The 17,270-nt window shown below is 33.2% G+C and overlaps 2 protein-coding genes across 2 annotated transcripts; one reads left to right on the top strand and one right to left on the bottom strand.

Moving 5' to 3' along the window:
• Nucleotides 1-198: 198 nt before the first annotated feature.
• Nucleotides 199-2,339, bottom strand: LOC126776113 (UPF0692 protein CG33108). Its single transcript, XM_050498404.1, has 2 exons — nucleotides 1,723-2,339; nucleotides 199-1,523 (listed from the first exon to the last, which is right to left on the bottom strand). The coding sequence occupies exons 1-2, from the start codon at nucleotides 2,205-2,207 to the stop codon at nucleotides 1,199-1,201; spliced, it is 810 nt and encodes a 269-aa protein (XP_050354361.1). The 5' UTR covers nucleotides 2,208-2,339; the 3' UTR covers nucleotides 199-1,198.
• Nucleotides 2,340-2,597: 258 nt separating this feature from the next.
• LOC126776096 (uncharacterized) lies at nucleotides 2,598-17,153 on the top strand. The gene is made up of 12 exons (XM_050498382.1): nucleotides 2,598-2,851; nucleotides 11,439-11,629; nucleotides 12,315-12,490; nucleotides 12,883-13,083; nucleotides 13,554-13,716; nucleotides 14,106-14,275; nucleotides 14,555-14,748; nucleotides 15,051-15,220; nucleotides 15,556-15,663; nucleotides 15,801-15,919; nucleotides 16,280-16,408; nucleotides 16,891-17,153. Exons 1-12 carry the CDS (start codon nucleotides 2,746-2,748, stop codon nucleotides 16,988-16,990), a joined length of 1,827 nt encoding a protein of 608 aa, XP_050354339.1. The 5' UTR covers nucleotides 2,598-2,745; the 3' UTR covers nucleotides 16,991-17,153.
• The last annotated feature ends 117 nt before the right edge of the window (nucleotides 17,154-17,270 follow it).

The following is a 17,270-nucleotide window of genomic DNA, read 5'->3' as shown; positions in this document are numbered from 1 at the left end:
TCAAATAGCAACTATGTTTATGATTTGTAAAAAATAAAATAACTTTCATCGTTTATTATAAATGCATAAAATATTTTATATTTATATGTAATGAACATTCATATTATTTACTTTTAGTGAAAAATAGCAGTTAAAACAAAATGAAGTCAAGTTGTATAGTCCAAAGTTGTTTTAGAGGCCTAGCCGAACGTTTGAGCGTAACAGCGGTGTTTATATATGTTATCTTCAATCTAATAGTAATAGTGTACTTTGATAATAAGCTATGAAATATATTTAGTATAATTTTGATCTCATAACTGCTGACTGACTTGGCGATTAAAATTTTCTAATTGTTTAGCTGTATGCCGATATTAGAATGATTTAATTAAACTGTATTATAAGAAGGTATTCAATGCAACTTGTAATCATTTATTCGATAACAATTATTATTATTATTAATCATCACAAATATAATTTGCCAGAATAGATGGCATTAATATTCTTTAGTTTAACGGAGAGTTGTTAAGTTGATTTATTTAGTACAAAAGTATATTACATTTATGTTATTTATAATACAATTTTATACATCATTTCAAAGTAGTGAAGGTGCAATAAAAGGATGTCTCGCTGTCACTTATTTAACAGATGATTGATTTGTCTATCTGATAGTTATTTCACTTCAATATGTTTATGCAAAAAAATGAGATTTATTATTTAATCACTATTTGCAGTATGATTTGTATTTATTGTACAAATAAAATTTTGCATTATATGATTCTGTTATTATTTACTGAATCCTAACCTATCCTGAGTTTTGGTATTATGAATTACATATATTTTAACAATGATGTCTTAATATTTCCTTTTGAATACTAAAAATAGTAAAATTATTTATTTAGATGTTTCTTTTTTTAAATATTTCACTGCAATTTATTTATATTGAATTTAAACTAAATAAACTTCGTTCTGTAAATAAATATTCCTTTACATATTTGATTTGGTAAGAAAATCATTTAAATAATAGCTTTGATATGACTTACAGTATCATCATTTACATAATATGAGATGTTATTGGATTATATATTTCTATATAAAAAATATTTTATTTATAATTTATAAATTACATATTTATATCAGTCATTTATCAGCATGTAAAATGTGCAATATCAGAATATAAACACAGCATAAAAAGTGTATATTTTTATAAAATTACAATTTCTTATAATAAACCCTTGAATAATAAGAACTTGTCTCTTAATCCATTTTTACCTCCAATGCCTCCTTCAGGAAGCACATATGATATGCCATCTTCCTGCTTTTTGGGTGAAAACTCCCATAAATTCTTATTACTTTTATCTAATTCATCCAGAGTCCAAGCTGACAGATATCTTGACTTTCCATGTCTACATAGTACAAAGATATTGCTCGGGTCAGCAACGTAGCTGTGACCAGGATCTTTCACTATAACTATACCACAAACAAGGGCCCAGTGAGCTGTATGACCATTACGTAAGCATGGTGAATGATTACAGTCTGCATCATATCTGGTTGTTTTACTTAAGAATATTTATCAGTTTTATTTTTATAAAATATAGAATATTATTTTTAAGAATTTATTAATTTCTTTATAAATTGTTTTTTTTTTTTATTTTCGAAGAAAATGTTAATAAAGATTGATAATGATAAATTGATTCAAATATATTGATAATAATAAATAAACAACTTAAATATTAAAAAGGATACGCAACCAGTAACGTAGCACCATTTATTAACTCAAGTATTACTTCTTCATTAAATAAGCCACCAGTCTTTACATAACAGTTTAAGTTCTTAGTTTCTGCCAAATTAATGGCTTTTTCGGCTAACTTAGCCATGTTATTGCAACTGAACATTTCTCCGTTATTACTGTAACCTTCTATTTTAGTAATATTCAGCAGCTCATCAGGTGTGACCTTTCCTTTTAATAACATAGATAAAGCAACTAATCCACAAGTTGGTCCTACTTGCATAATAGACTCAAATTTTTTATATTTGTACTGAAATGGAGCTTCATTTAAACATATATCATTTTTAGCACAAACTTCCCATAGCTGCGGTTCATGGGCTGCCCATTCGCAAATATCTGAATAGCTAAAAGTAGGTGAAAAATCTGATAGCTTTGGTGGCGAACTCGAGCTGGGTGGAAGAGGTGGTGGAGGTGGAGGAGGTGCTGGTGGTATCGTACACATTGTTTATAAAAAATCTTATGTTACACTTCTATTTATAAAACACATAGTTCTGATTTCTTATAAGGACTACTATAGTTCCATAGTTAGTTTGATTAGTATTAAATAACAACAAACCGTTCATTCTTTTTGACAACTATCAGCTGATAGCTGTACCCACCTCTAGTAGGTATTTATAATTATATTTTTACATATAATTATTTTTTTCTTAAATAAAATTATTGAAATTTAAATTAGCATTTTTATTATTTTATATTAAAGATTTATTAAAAAGTTATACATTTCAATTCATTCAACTACTAATTATGAACGCATGGCATATCACCTCGTTCTAATCGATTCTTGGGTGTGGTGCTATTCATTCAAAAGTCGTTCTTTTATCATTCTCATTCATTAACCTTATCTAGTGACTGCCGTATGGCGTTCAGTTGCATGGAGGTGGAACATAATTGATGTATTAAATCGAGTGCTGTAATTTAACTTATTGACGCTAAGTGAAAGTTTCCTAATTACAAGACTGGTTTGAGAAAAACGATTCATCATGTCGGAGACGAGAAAAAACCATCTTACTATAGATGGGGGTCAAATTAAAGAGACGACAGACGAACACGTCGCCTCTTATAAGCCTATTCCGGAATCTGATACAGGTACTTACATTTTAAATTGCAAAACATATTAAAAAATATTGAGATTTAAATTTTTCTTTTAACACATTATATTAAGGCCTTGTCATTCGTTTTTATATATCTATCTAAAATTAAGAAAAAAATTCAATATTGATAAGATGAGGTACGGAGTAAAATATCCAAATGGTAGTGTAGAGCAATTATTAAATTATTATTATTAAAAAAAACCCTTATTTAAATTTGTAATAATGTATTAATTTGACCTTATCATTATCAGCTGATCCTTGACATAACAAAAGGTGCTGTGCTCTTAAATGTCAGATTACGATTCGTCGCCCACATGAGTTGTGACAGGATATGATGTAGCGCTAGAAGTAATAAAAAACATTACCTTACTCAATTTTCAAGCATTTATACATTGAATGTATAAAAAAACCGTAATTACTATATTACATTTTTTCTCAAAAATACGTAATATAAAGTTCAAATATATGATTTCTTGAAATTCGACTCGGTCGATCATAAAGCGCTTTCATTGGACGAACTTTAGCATAGCAGCGCCATTTTGTTATTAGATCGCTGACGGATGCAATAAACGGATTATTTTGCGTTTTTATTACGTTTTTGTTATTTGTTTTGAATTTTGCTACGAAGTATAGTGATTTATATTTTAAAAGTGCACATTATTTGATTCATAATACTTACTTAAATATTGAATATATCTTTTATACGAGGCAAAATTATACTGCAAATAAATCAAGGAAGTTCTTATGAATGCCAATTGAACACTGAGCCATTCTCGACACAAATGTATTATTGCGTGTGCCGCTACGTTCTTATATTGGTTTCATCATGATACAATACATTTATACAATGAAAGAGAATTTTAAAGGTAATTGTGACTGAAGGGTTTATTTTCAGTTCATGAAATTGAATATATTGAGGCTGATACAGAATATATGCAGTTGAATCAAACTGAGATCATGGAGACGCCTGATGATCCTGACGACCACTGGGACCATGAAAGCACTGCCGGGATGTTGGCACTGTATTTACAAAATATAGATAAGTTTAGAAATCCAAAAATTAGAAAAAAGAATGTCTGGATAGATATTGCGAATGCAGTAGGTAAAGGACCTGATAGTTGTGATAAGAAATTTAGAAATTTAAAACAAACTTACATTAGGTTGTTAAGGAAAAAAAATAGAAGTGGAGTCACAGCGTTTAAATGGCCATATTTTGAAATATTTGAAGAGATTTACAGTATTGATGGGGAATATCAACCTGAAATCCAACAAAAACTACAAGAAGGAACAGCAGATAGAATAACAAAAGCATTATTAGGTATGAATACTTCCTCAAAATATGAAGAGACTCCAGAGAATGGTGAAACTTCAAATGGACAAAGTGATGAAGTGAAGAGAAAGTTACTAAGAAAAAGAAATGCAGAGTTTAGAAAAGCTACCTTAGAAATGAGGGACAGACAGCGAGTTGTCGAGGAGAAGTTAGATAGATTAATAAATATTGTAGAAGAATCAAATAACATACAGAGAGAGAGAAATAGATTGTTTCAACAATTTCTTGAGAATTTAAACCAAAATCACTAATTATATTATGCGAGTTACTATTAGTTAAGGATTACTATTTGCATTTAAAAAATAAAAATAATTTTTGAAATGTTAGTCATGTTGTAAAGTATTTTTACATCCAAACCACTAATACTATAGTTGTATAAGTAAACAAATTGATTTATTTTACCTATTGGTTATTTTAATAACTTTTGTACATAATATGGTCAGATATTTTTATGTTGTTTTCCATTAGAGTCCTTAGATAAAGTTAATATATTTATTTACACTAGAAACATTATACTCAGTTAATGAGTATTCAACATCTATTATTGGCATGAAAAGGAAATATTTTTCACAAAAGAACTGGGCAAAATATAAACAGGTTATTTAAAAAGCACTTTTGCTTAATTCGAGGGTCCATAATGTTAATGAATATGTCATAATATATTCTGACTATAATTTTAACTAATCCAAGTTTCTTAATATAATGTTGCTCTATGCTTTATTGTTTGTCTGAATTGAAAAGAACAGAGAAATAAAACAACAATTTAAAAATATGTAGTGCTATCTTGTTTTAAATTGGTTACTTGTTATATAGTGGACAACAAAAGTACAACATAAAAGTATCTTTCAATATTTATGATAATGATGATGTTAAATTAAAGACGGATGAACAGAATGATTTTTTATTGAATTAATCCCTTATAAAATAAATGTGGCATCGCGTCTCACATCCGACATATATGGAACTTTGAAATTGGTGGCTATTAAAGTATTTTATAATAAAATAACAAATTTATGGTGTAAAATAAAAAAACGTCCCTTAAACGTTACTAAAATCTATGCTAGAATTTGTAATCAATACTAGTGTGCTCTTGGGAATATAGGCAAACTTATACCCGTCTGATCTAAGTCGCCATAAATATATTCTTATTTTTGTCTTTCTTTCCGTGTTATTTATATACAAAGAATACATTGCTTAGTATTATTTTGTTGTAAAATTTTTTTCTAGGGCGTCTCTTTACTTATTATAATTATTGTTATATGAATAGAACGTCGAGATTTCTCGGAGTCGCAGGCCTTATTATATTTAGTTAACAAAGAACATAGTATAAGGGTTCATAAAGGAGTGTTTCGGCCTTGAGGATCAAGTTTCTATTATGTGAATGGTACCCTATGAATAAAAATATGCGTAGGTATGAATACCATATTGTTAATTATTTTAATTTCGCAGATATTAATATTCAAACACTCTTCTCCGTCTTATTAATTTTATTATTATAATACAACTCAATATTATCCACAGTGGTAATAACCAACTTGTTACACAACTCAAAAATTTCCGTTCCTGTTTTTAAAAAACCAAACAATGCGAGCTTCTATCCAGTACTCAACTGACTAATCATAATATAATATTTTTCGGAACCGGTAGTCAAAATAGAGCTACTAAATAATAAAAGTACGAAATATTTAAATATACAATATAAAAAATGAACAAGCAAAAATCAGGTTTTGTAGTAAATATGACAATAATATAAATTATAATTTATTACATTATTTTCATAATGCAGACTTATTTTAATGGGCACGGCTATTCTTTACAAAATGCTCAATACTTATTTGAAATTACAGTATGATTATTTTATCAAGCTAACAATATATAACGAATATAAAATATGACAACATAAACCGCCAATGGAACAAGCAATAACTTTCATATTTATTAAACTTTCCTTGGTTCTTCCGATTATAGTGACTCGAAATTGAAATTTAATTCATCATAAATATCGTAATTTTTAAAAACAGAATTTATAACGACTTCATGATATTTTTTTTAATTATAAAATTACAATAATGTGTAATTTTATATTTTGGCGTATTGGTATTGGCGGTAAGCTTATGGTTTGAAGTTTATGGATGTGATAATTTTTTAGATCGTATGAATTAGCTGTTTGGTTTTTGTCTTATAATAAGTTTGTATTTCATGTTTCAATGCTCACGTATTAATGTCACACAGAATGGAAATTGTATAAAATAGGCTATATGATAACATCGAGCGTTGGTATACCCGACATTTATGATTGTAGTGCTGCTAATAAAATAAGTACTATAATTGTTTATTGTTTTCTTATTAATATTATTTTTTATAAATATCCCCAGTGGTAGTGGTTTTTGATTTTAATTTAATATAAATATCTTATATTCATGGAAATGGGTCAACATGGCCTGAAGGCCATATGTTTACATAGTGCTTGAAGAACCGAGGAAGGCTAAATAATAATTGAATGTAAACAGCGCGCCATCAACCATATATTTAGGGAAAGACGACTCATTTATTTTTATTCATTTTATTTAATGAATTAAACCTTTTTTTAATTTTCAAATCAATTGGATACTATATATATATTTATACATATATTATAAAGGAAGCCAACACAATGTACAAGGTATAATTTAACAGTTTTTAATCATACAATTGAAAAAACTTCATGTAATCGCAAAATACATGTTAATAAAATAGTGGCAACGTTTATTTCGGTTTAGGAATACAGATAAATAATATACCTCTTTAAATATTACTTAGTTTAAGAGGTTTCTATCTCAGAGAACAGACCAAAATTATATACCAGCTCAGAATCTTTATGTAGGGTCTTGTAAGCACTAAACTATAGCTACAATAAACATTAGAAGATTAATGAAAGCTTAATTTATTCTTAATTTCATGTGTTTTTAATATTTATTTCGTACTCTAGGGTCACAAGGTTGTCAGTGGGTGGAACACAGACGCATATGCTCTATATTTTGTACGAGTTCTAATTAAAGCCCATTACAAAAGTAGGTTTCTTCCACACAATATCGATCCGTTTCGGTGGACGACTTCCCATTAGTGTTCCGTATATGGACATTAGAACTCGCGTCTCAGTGGTCTTTTTTTAAATAAATTCATTGATGAAATAAACGAACTGAAGGTAGGTGAAGCTTATGTTTTAATATTTATTATCTGTATACAGTTTACTATTGTTTAATGTTTAACTACACTGAACTATGACTTTTTGATTGTATGTTTTAATTAGAATTAATCGAAAAAAATATTTTGTCTTGTTTTTTTAAATTATTAATTCTAAATTGTTTAAAATGTACGACTGTTTAAATATCATTTACTTTTGTTCTAAAATATTTTTGTAACTTATATAATATCGATAATACCTAATAAATACTCTTTGTTAATTCCTAAGGCAGAAAAATAGAAATGCATTTCTCTTAATAAGCTTATCTTGACCTAAATTACCTTTATCTTAAATACATACTTGGAATAATAGTTAATGGTGGAGGTTAATTAATGGTATTGTCCTTAAACAATTGTCATTATTTCGTTTAGTATTCTCTTCAACTCTTTATCATGATGAAGTAACAAACAGATATTTAATTTCGTTTTTATATAATCTTATGATTATAGGATATAATCACGCCAAGAACAATTTTTTTTTTTACTAAAGCCTTTGGACATAATCGAAAAAAGCCGAAATGGTCTAGTGGTAAGAACGCGTGAATCTTAACCGATGATCGTGGGTTCAAACCCGGGCGAGCACCAATGAATTTTCATGTGCTTAATTTGAGTTTATAATTCATCTCGTGCTTGACGGTGAAAGAAAACATCTTGAGGAAACCTGCATGTGTCTAATTTCATCGAAATTCTGCCACATGTGTATTCTACCAACCCGCATTGGAGCAGCGTAGTGGAATAAGCTCCAAACCTCTCCTCAAAAGGGAGAGGAGGCATTAGCCCAGCCGTGGGACATTACCAGGCTGTTACTGTGAGCCCATAGTAGCCCATGTACAGCATAAAAAATGTTTGTATGTAAAATTCATAGACACTTTATTTAAATAAAATAAACAAATTTTACTGGTGGTAGAGCTTTGTGCAAGCTCGTCTGGGTAGGTACCACCCACTCATCAGATATTCTACCGCAAAACAGCAGTACTTGTTATTGTTGTGTTCCGGTTGTTGTTTCAAACCGGAAGTTGTGTGGAAGTTTATGTCCCTTGTGCACAGGCACAAGGGACATAAAATCTTAGTTCCCAAGGTTGGTGGCGCATTGCCTGTATAAGCGATGGTTGACATTTCTTACAATGCCAATGTCTAAGGGCGTTTGGTGACCACTTCCCATCAGGTGGCCCATATGCTCGTCCGCCTTTCTATTCTATAAAAAAAAAAAAAACAAAAGTCTCAAGTAACAAAAAATAAACTGTTTCTCATGTATTATGATGAAAATTAATGTGCGGTGAGTGTCTTCTTCAAACCGTCAAGTTCATTAATTATATGTAATTGTTAAATGGAATCGTGTATCTATTTTGTCGGAGACTCGTAAATTATTAAATAAATATGAAATTGATTGCAATAAGGTCATTGAATTTTTCGTAAATCAAATTGTCCTGCAAGCAGCCGACAGTCCAGACTACACAGCATTCCTTTTGTTTCTTGGAACGCTGAGTTCTTGTCAAAAATTAAGGAACCTGTTTTAGGGATCACATTTACGCAATTCGTTATTCGTTTGATTTGATTTTCGGATTTCGAGCCCAAATAATAATATCATGACATTTTTATACTTTGTTTTGTATGAAATAGAAGATGAATGAAGGCTAGGCCCAGATATAAATTTAAAGAACTATTTCAACAATACAAGAAATATGATCAGTTTATTTTATAAATTCACCTCTCAGCCAGACAAAATTATAAAATAATATTTATCCCGTAAAAAAGATAGCTATGGTCTCAAAACATGTCGGTTTTTGAAATACAATACCCACATTTTTCCATAAATTAAACTAAGACATTTTTGGAATCGAATGTTCGATGCTTAAAAAAATGTTTATCATAATTAATTTGTTATAATAAAATGGTGTGCTTATTTTTAAGTTCAATTCATATACAAAATAGACTAATAGCTTTCAATACAGAGACTAATAGCTTTCGCTATGCCTGTTTATTGGAACAGGCTAATCAGGCTTAGGAATTATCAGTCCGACTTGAGGAACCTTCCTTATATTAAGGAAGAAGGTTATATAGGTAGATAACTATATTTATAAATGTATAACGCTGGATTCAATTTTATTCATCGAATCAGTACGTATAAAATGACCAATCTTGAAAACTGTTGGTACATCACACCGTCTCAGCCAATGTCGCGCGCCATTCAATCATAGCCAAGCCACCCTTCCAACTAACGGAAGCCTCCGGTAAGGGGAATAAAGCATATATTGTCCTGCGAGCCACATCGTAACCGGAACCCCTGTCCGGTTGTGTACAAAGTGTGATATCTGTGAGGAATAAGTGTGATCAGTGTGATTGATAATAAAGAATAGGCGAAAGAAGTGTTATTCATAATAAATATTAAGGGTGATTAATCCGTCGTGCTTTTTCATTTATACTCAGTGCTTCACTGTCCTGGTATTAGTTAATGATGCTCTCGGTCATTTATGTACTCATTCCCAGTCTGAAACAGGTAGGTTTAATAAATATAACGCGAATCAAACCATCAGATACAAAGTTTTATTTGTATATGAAAGTAGTTGTGAAAATGTTACCCTAAATATAATACAATTACATTCAATTGAAACTTTTACCATAACGATTTAGAAGTGCGTATCAAAGCCAACTTGAATAACGTGCATTTTAATTTTCCATGGTTTTTTTGACGGAAAATATTTTCATTCATTAAATTATTTGTTTTCGTCTCAGGTTAAGAAAGATAATAACGTAAGAATACATTAGTCGAAGCGTTAAAATTAACTATTAAATAAGAAATCGGGAGTTAAATAAAGGAGAAATATATCACTGCACGGAACCAATCTGCGTTTTTTGGACTCGTTTGCTGATATGTACTTTTTGTTTAACTCGAGTTCGTTGAACAAGTCTCAATATCTTTAAGACCAGCGTCGATTGCGGACATCTCGTGAGTAATTATTATACCTGCTAATATTTATATTTAATTATAAACGACCAGCTTACTTACTATGTAAATTTTATCTGCTTAGTTTGTTTTTCCAGTGGGTGATAAAACATATTTTTTAATGATTAATTTTAAGAGATTCTATAGGATTGGTGAGGTGGTTATTTTTAGTAAGAAATAATTATAAATCGTGAAATAGAATGACTGAAATGAAAATGAAGCTGTGTATTCACTCAGAACGCAAATATGCACGAAATGCGCAATTTTTCATTTCATGGTGATAATACGTAGAACACTACGACGCTTACTTCGCTCGAAGTTAATCGATACAACTTTAATCAATAATTTTGATTCCTTAATATATTTTTTATTTATAAGAACAACAGAAATAAAACATACATTCGAATTCAGATTTATATAATATTAAGCTATTAAAAAAACTAAACGATTGTAGTGATCAAGTTTTTGATATCTATTATAAAGTATAATTTTATTGTGATAGCTTAAAACAGTTTTTTTAATGTAGCTACCATTAAATTTATAATGTGACATGTTCAAACTGTATTTCATCATTCACTAAGGGCGCGGTTAAAATTATGAACTTCGTGTTTTAATTCGGATACAATATCTTCAACTCTTATAATAAGGAAAGCTTTTACTCTCGAAATTTCTCCGATATCCGTTACTCAATACATATGTAGGCACGTGAAGAAATATTATTTTGCACGCAGACATTCGAACGGCTATATCCCGTTAATGTATCTGTACTTAAAAAACCGATAAAAACTAGCCTAGTGATACTGAGCTTTGAATTAAACGATTTGAATTTAAACTTCTATTCTGGCTACAATTACAAGGTATAAAATTTGTGGATTTAACAAAACCCAACGCGAAATTCATACATATAATACGTAAAAGCGTGAATTAATTAATTACGTACCAATAATTTGAAAACTATTTTTTTATATTTCTTTCTCCCTAAAATATTAATAGTTAATTTTTTTTTAGCCTTAAACTAAGTGCAGGTAAAAATGTTATGTTATGGATGTTGGATATAACAAATTTAAATTAAATATGTTTTCGTAGATTTCCGGACGTCCAAGTCGAGTCTCCACAAATCCAAGGAGAAGGTTTCATCCGATGGTGCAGAAGAAAAACTGTTGCAGAAAGAAGACGAGGCTAAGATAGTTACCCGAGTAGACATGGCTGAAGCCAAGTATGTCGTCGGAGATCACAGGAACGGTGACGCGAAGATCGAACTCGATGCTAATAAGAAGGTAAGTAAAGTCTTAGTAAAGAAAAGATTTCATTCCTTTATAATCTATCCATACTAATATTTTCATATACATGTGAAAGTAAATCTATCTAAGATCAAAGTTTAACAATAATTACTTGAAATCATGATTGCGTTGAATCATAATTCGATTATCTGGGCGAAATCATTAAGTAGTTTTGCCACCAGAGGATATAGGTATACAGGTTATATATGTATAAGACAGGGGAGTAACTAAGGGAGTGGTAACGCAAATAGCCGGCATGACCCAGTGGTTAGATTTGGTATTATCGTTCATTTCGTGCTCAGCAATGACTGAAAACCTTGTAAGGAAGCCTGAACATTATGTCGGATGGTAATCGTTTTCACCAACCCGAAAAGTATCAACATGGCGGAATAAGCTCAAAACTTCTTCCGTGAATGGCGAGGATGCCCTACCTTAAGAAGCCCAGCAGTGGCCCTGCACATATAGGCTGTTACTTAATATACACAATTTCATATATCTATTTGCATAACAAGGTTACTTTAACAATAACAAACAAACAATAAATATTACAAAGATAGTTAATAATTTTTTATGGTTATTGATAGTAAAAGTTTTTAAAAAGACAAATTGAATATTTTCGTGAAAATGAACAACTCACAAAGTACCTACGTCAAAGGGTTGTTGCAATGATTCTTATTCGCAGCAATTCTCCGGACTAACGAAGGAGGAGTTGATGAAGTACGCGGAGGATCCGTTCTGGGTGCGACTGCGCTGGTTCATGTTCGTGTTGTTCTGGGCGCTGTGGCTGTGCATGTTGGCCGGCGCCATCGCCATCATCGTCCGCGCGCCCAAGTGTGCGGCGCCGCTGCCCAGGACTTGGTAACTAGTCTTTACTATATTTTATATGGTTTCTATGCTAAATTTTGAAAATCAATAATTAAAAACCTATAACCGATTCCACAACATAATCGACTTTTACGCCTAATTTTGAAAAGTGAATGATAAATGCATATATAAAAATATTTTGGTAAGACTCGAGATTCTTTTATATATCACAGAAGTATATGTAAGTTTTTTAATGTTTTTTCGTTCTTTTCTTCCCGCTGGGGAAATCTCTAACAGATCAGGCATCTTTCTGAAGGTGATGTGATGTGATGTCTTTGTGTTAAATGCCAGACCTCCTGTCGTTCTTCTGTTAACAACAGTTTTAATTGCCTTTTTAATATCAATTACAAAAGAGATTTTATTTGATGTCTGGGTTTTCATCTTAGGTATGAGAAGGGCCCGTTGGTTGATATGTCCTCCGTAGAAGATTACCGCGAAGTCGAATCGGCGTTACCTTTAATGGAGAAGTCCAAAGTGGCTGGAATCTTCGCTTTCGCCTGCAAAGATTCGTATGAAGTCTTGGACGATCCAACCTGCATCGATCAGTTCAAAGAGTTCGTTGCTAAAGCCAAGAAATTCGGAGTCAAGTAAGTTTTATTTATTTCGAACCTACCTTTATAACTATTGCTTCGCTTCTTTCTTAAGTGCTAGATTATTATTGAGGGATTTACATAATTTTGGCATAGAGGAATTCGAACCAAACACATTTTAAAGTTAAATCATTTCCTATATCCCAAATTTCAGATTATAATTAAATATATTATAACTAAGAAAATATATATATAAGTTAATTAAATTTTAATAGCCTTACTTATAAATGTTGTTCAGCGGGTGTTCAGATTTCTCTCTTTCTGTCGTCATTGAGAAGAAGAAGACAGAGCATTGTTGTGTGAACTAATCACAACCAAAATAACATTATTTTTTTCATACATCTATTTAATGCAGTAGGAGTTTATTAGGATGCCTAATAATTTACTTGCTATTTTATAGTCCTTAGATATGATTAATTTATGTATTTGTATTTCTAAGACTTTCTTAATTTATTAATTTTCAATAGAGTGATCGTAGACCTGACAGCCAACTTCGTATCGAAATCCCACAAGTGGTTCCAGCTGAGCGAGAACCGTTCGTCTGAATACAGTGATTACTTCGTCTGGGCCAAAGGTCACGAATATGACCCAGAAAAGCCATCCACGCAACCAGAACCACCAAACAAATGGGTAAGAATATTGATACAATGATATCGTGATAAGAATTTTAATAATGTTTAGTTTTTACTTGTTTTTTATTCAAGTAAGTTCTATTAAATTGTCAAATTAAAAGATAGTTTTACGTGAAGTTACCACCAGTACCAGTTTGGTAAATAGATTTAAAATCGGTTCATTGGTTCAAGTTTGCTTCATACCAAGTTATATCAAAATTGACAGTTGATTTAGTATTTACAATAATATGTATAGATCATTTACTAGTTGCATCGTCGGCCGAAGTGTGGTGTTAATTTTATATGAGAAAGGTTTCTCAGTAAATAGAGTTGGTAGATTCTCATATTATTGCGTTTATACGAAAGAATAAACACTGAAGAAGAAGTATAATGTTTTTTAATTCTTAGGTTTCGACATTAAACGAGCCCGCTTGGACGTGGAGCGAAAAACGGCAGGAGTTCTACTTGCACATGTACGGGGAGGACCAACCAGACCTCAACTTCACCAACGTGGATGTAGTCCGGCAGTTCGATGCCGTCATCAAGACGTGGATGCAGGCTGGCGCTGATGGGATTAGGTAAAGTTTGATACAAAATATTACTCTTTGCTAATTAAAGTAAAATGGCCAAGCCAAACTATACAATGTTTTTGAAAAAAAAAATTACCTAAGAAAAAAATTAGGTGAGTGTCGAGATATATTTTTGTGTTGCAAAATCAATTGTTTTTTATTTTGTTACTCAATACGACTGCCAACGACAACTGTAAAAAATAATTTCGTCAATCATATCTGTGGTATATTGACTACGACGATAGATAATAAACGTTAACTAAGAATTTAATTTGGGTGTCGTTCCAGGCTGCTGCACGCTCGCGAGCTGCACGCCAACAGCTCGCTCGGCGACGAGGCGCCGGCGGGCGGCGGCGGCGCGGGCGGCGCGGGCGGCGCCGACCACACGCAGCGCGCCTTCTGGCGGCTGCGGCACTCCGCCGACCCGCCCGCGCTCGACCTGCTGCTGGCGCACTGGGCGCTGCTGGCGCGCTCCGACGCAGGTCCGACACCCAACCGGAGAGAGGCGGAGAGAATGTGTTTCGTAATTGACCTACTGGTTCATCTCCCATCGGTTACCGTGACTATTTACCTTCGGTGGTGACTTTCTTTTCTCCTCCCACCTCCGCTCGGTCCGTACTGACCTTTATTTCAAAAGACCATCTTCTGTATATGAAGCTCCTTTTGTTCTACTATTGTATTGCAAGTGACATTCATATTAATATTTTCGATTGCAAAAACCATAGTCATTATTGTAAACACGACAGTCGCCATAGACGAGTACCAATGCGGCTCTGTCCCGCAGGCGACACGGTGTTCACGATAGCGGAGTCGGGCGCGCGGCCCGAGCTGTTCGTGCTGCAGCGCAACACGAGCGCGCTGCGCCCGCCCGCCGCCGCGCCGCTCGCGCTGCTCGACGCGCGCGCCGCGCTGCCCGCCCTGCGCGCGCGCCTGCCGCGCTGGCCCGCGCTGCAGGTACCGCCGCCGCTCGCTCGCTCCTATATAGCTTATGGAACTGTTGCTCTGACCGATTTTTTTGCATTATACGAGTAACCTCTCACGCTAGTGTGATTGTATAAGATTAAAATGTGAAGTTACCACAAGTAAAAAAAAGACGATACGATTCGAGCCCATTTATGCATTTGAAATCTTGTTGAAATAATATACCACTCGTGTGTGCCTTGTCTAACGGTGATAAAAGGACAACAGAATGTTAGATTTATTTATTATTTAAGAAATAAGAATGATGTGAATCATTATTACGTTGAATTTCTTATTATGTACCGTCATTAATAATATTTACTTTGTAGTTAACTACCGAGGATGGTGCAGACGAGGAGCTAGCGGCATTCGCCATGTTACTACCGGCAGCGCCGGTTCTGCAGCTAGAACAGCTCGGAAATAATGGCACCTCACCCGTCAGTCCAATTCTATATATATTTAGGTTTAATTTAGCTGCTAAACTTTACAACAAAAAATATTGATTTCTTGAACTCTAGTAATTGTTTGTTAAAAGATTTATTATTTATTTATTGACTAATAAATAATGTTTCAGAGCGAGGGCCTGCTGCACGCCGTGGCGCTGCGCGAGGACGCCAGCGTGCAGCACGGCGAGTACGCGCTGGCGGCCGCGCCCACACACAACTCCAGCCTCGCCGTGCTCGCGTGCGCTCGGTCAGTGTACACCTCGCTTTATATTAGTCTGTAGATCCCGACTTCATGTGTTCGAGCCAGGGATCGTCGGGCCAATAAAAGTTATTGGGATTTTATATCGTGAAACTCTAATTAGCAGCTTCCGTTTCAATTTAGTGAGTAAGGCTGCGTAATGTTATATTTTGCACCAAGTATGAATGTTGTATGATTATTTATTTATAAAAAGAAAATATTTGCACTCAAATTCTCTACACGCCGAAATAAATTATATATTACAAAAAAAGCTTTATAAGTCTATTATTTTTTTAATTGAAATATTGTTAATATTGTTATTTTAATTTAAGTATTTTCTAATATTACGTCGATGTTCTCCGTCGCCAGCTGGAAGCGCGGCCACACGGGCTACGTGTCGCTGTACAACGCGGCGGGCGAGTCCGTGCGCGCCGACGTGTCCGCCGTGCGCTCGCTGCCCGCCGCGCTCGCCGTGCTGCGCGCGCCGCCCGACCACGAGTCAGTCCTCACATTTGTCTAGTTATACGTTGTACTGATTTGAAGGGAGACATTCCAAGCACGCAGTTATTATATGAAGTGCCAGAGTCTAAAGGCGTGACGTCATTGGGGGGGGAGGGGCTCAGTTGTTCGTTCATCTTCCTTCATTAAATAAAAAACATTTTTATTTTATATAGTATATTTTATAGTTTTCTGTAAAAAGTAATATCTCTTTTCGGTTTATGCTGCTAAATTTCGCTGCATGCGTTATTTTGTTTATTGTGTATGTGTTAATGTGTGTGTATGTTTTTATCTCGTCAATGTCAGATAAGATTCTTATATCTGCCACCAACTCCTCCCTAAAGCGGCGACCTCTATAATAAGTTCTAAACTTATCCCTCCTCTTTCTTAGAAGAGTTTCTTACTTACCCAGCAGATACTTTACTATTTACTTTAAATGGAGATATTGAGGATATTTTAAAATAAAAAACAATTTTCCACAGATATGTTAAAGACTTGTTGGTGGAAAGTAACGACGTCCTGGTACCGCCGCGGTCGTCCGTGATCCTCTCCTACGTACCCAAGACGGAAGCCGAAAATTAGAGGAGCTTTGTTACGCATATATTGCCCGCGTATAGGATGCGATCAAGCGATTTGTTCCCTTCACGTCGCTTAAGCGACTAGCTTGTGTTTTACATTTTGCATTTACTTTTATAATTTGAAATATGGTTTAGCGTACAAATAAAATGTTATTGGCGTTGAATGATTTTGGACTTTTTATTTAAATAAAGCAGTCTGTGAAATAATGTTGCTTCCAAATGTGTCTTATCTCATGCATTAATTCGACGTTGCTGCGCGCCGCCATAGCGCTTTTTCGGGTTTG

This window comes from Nymphalis io, chromosome 19 (genome assembly GCF_905147045.1).
Source record: "Nymphalis io chromosome 19, ilAglIoxx1.1, whole genome shotgun sequence".
In the NCBI taxonomy this organism is placed as follows: Eukaryota; Metazoa; Arthropoda; class Insecta; order Lepidoptera; family Nymphalidae; genus Nymphalis; species Nymphalis io.
This window is presented reverse-complemented; position numbering and strand designations above follow the sequence as displayed.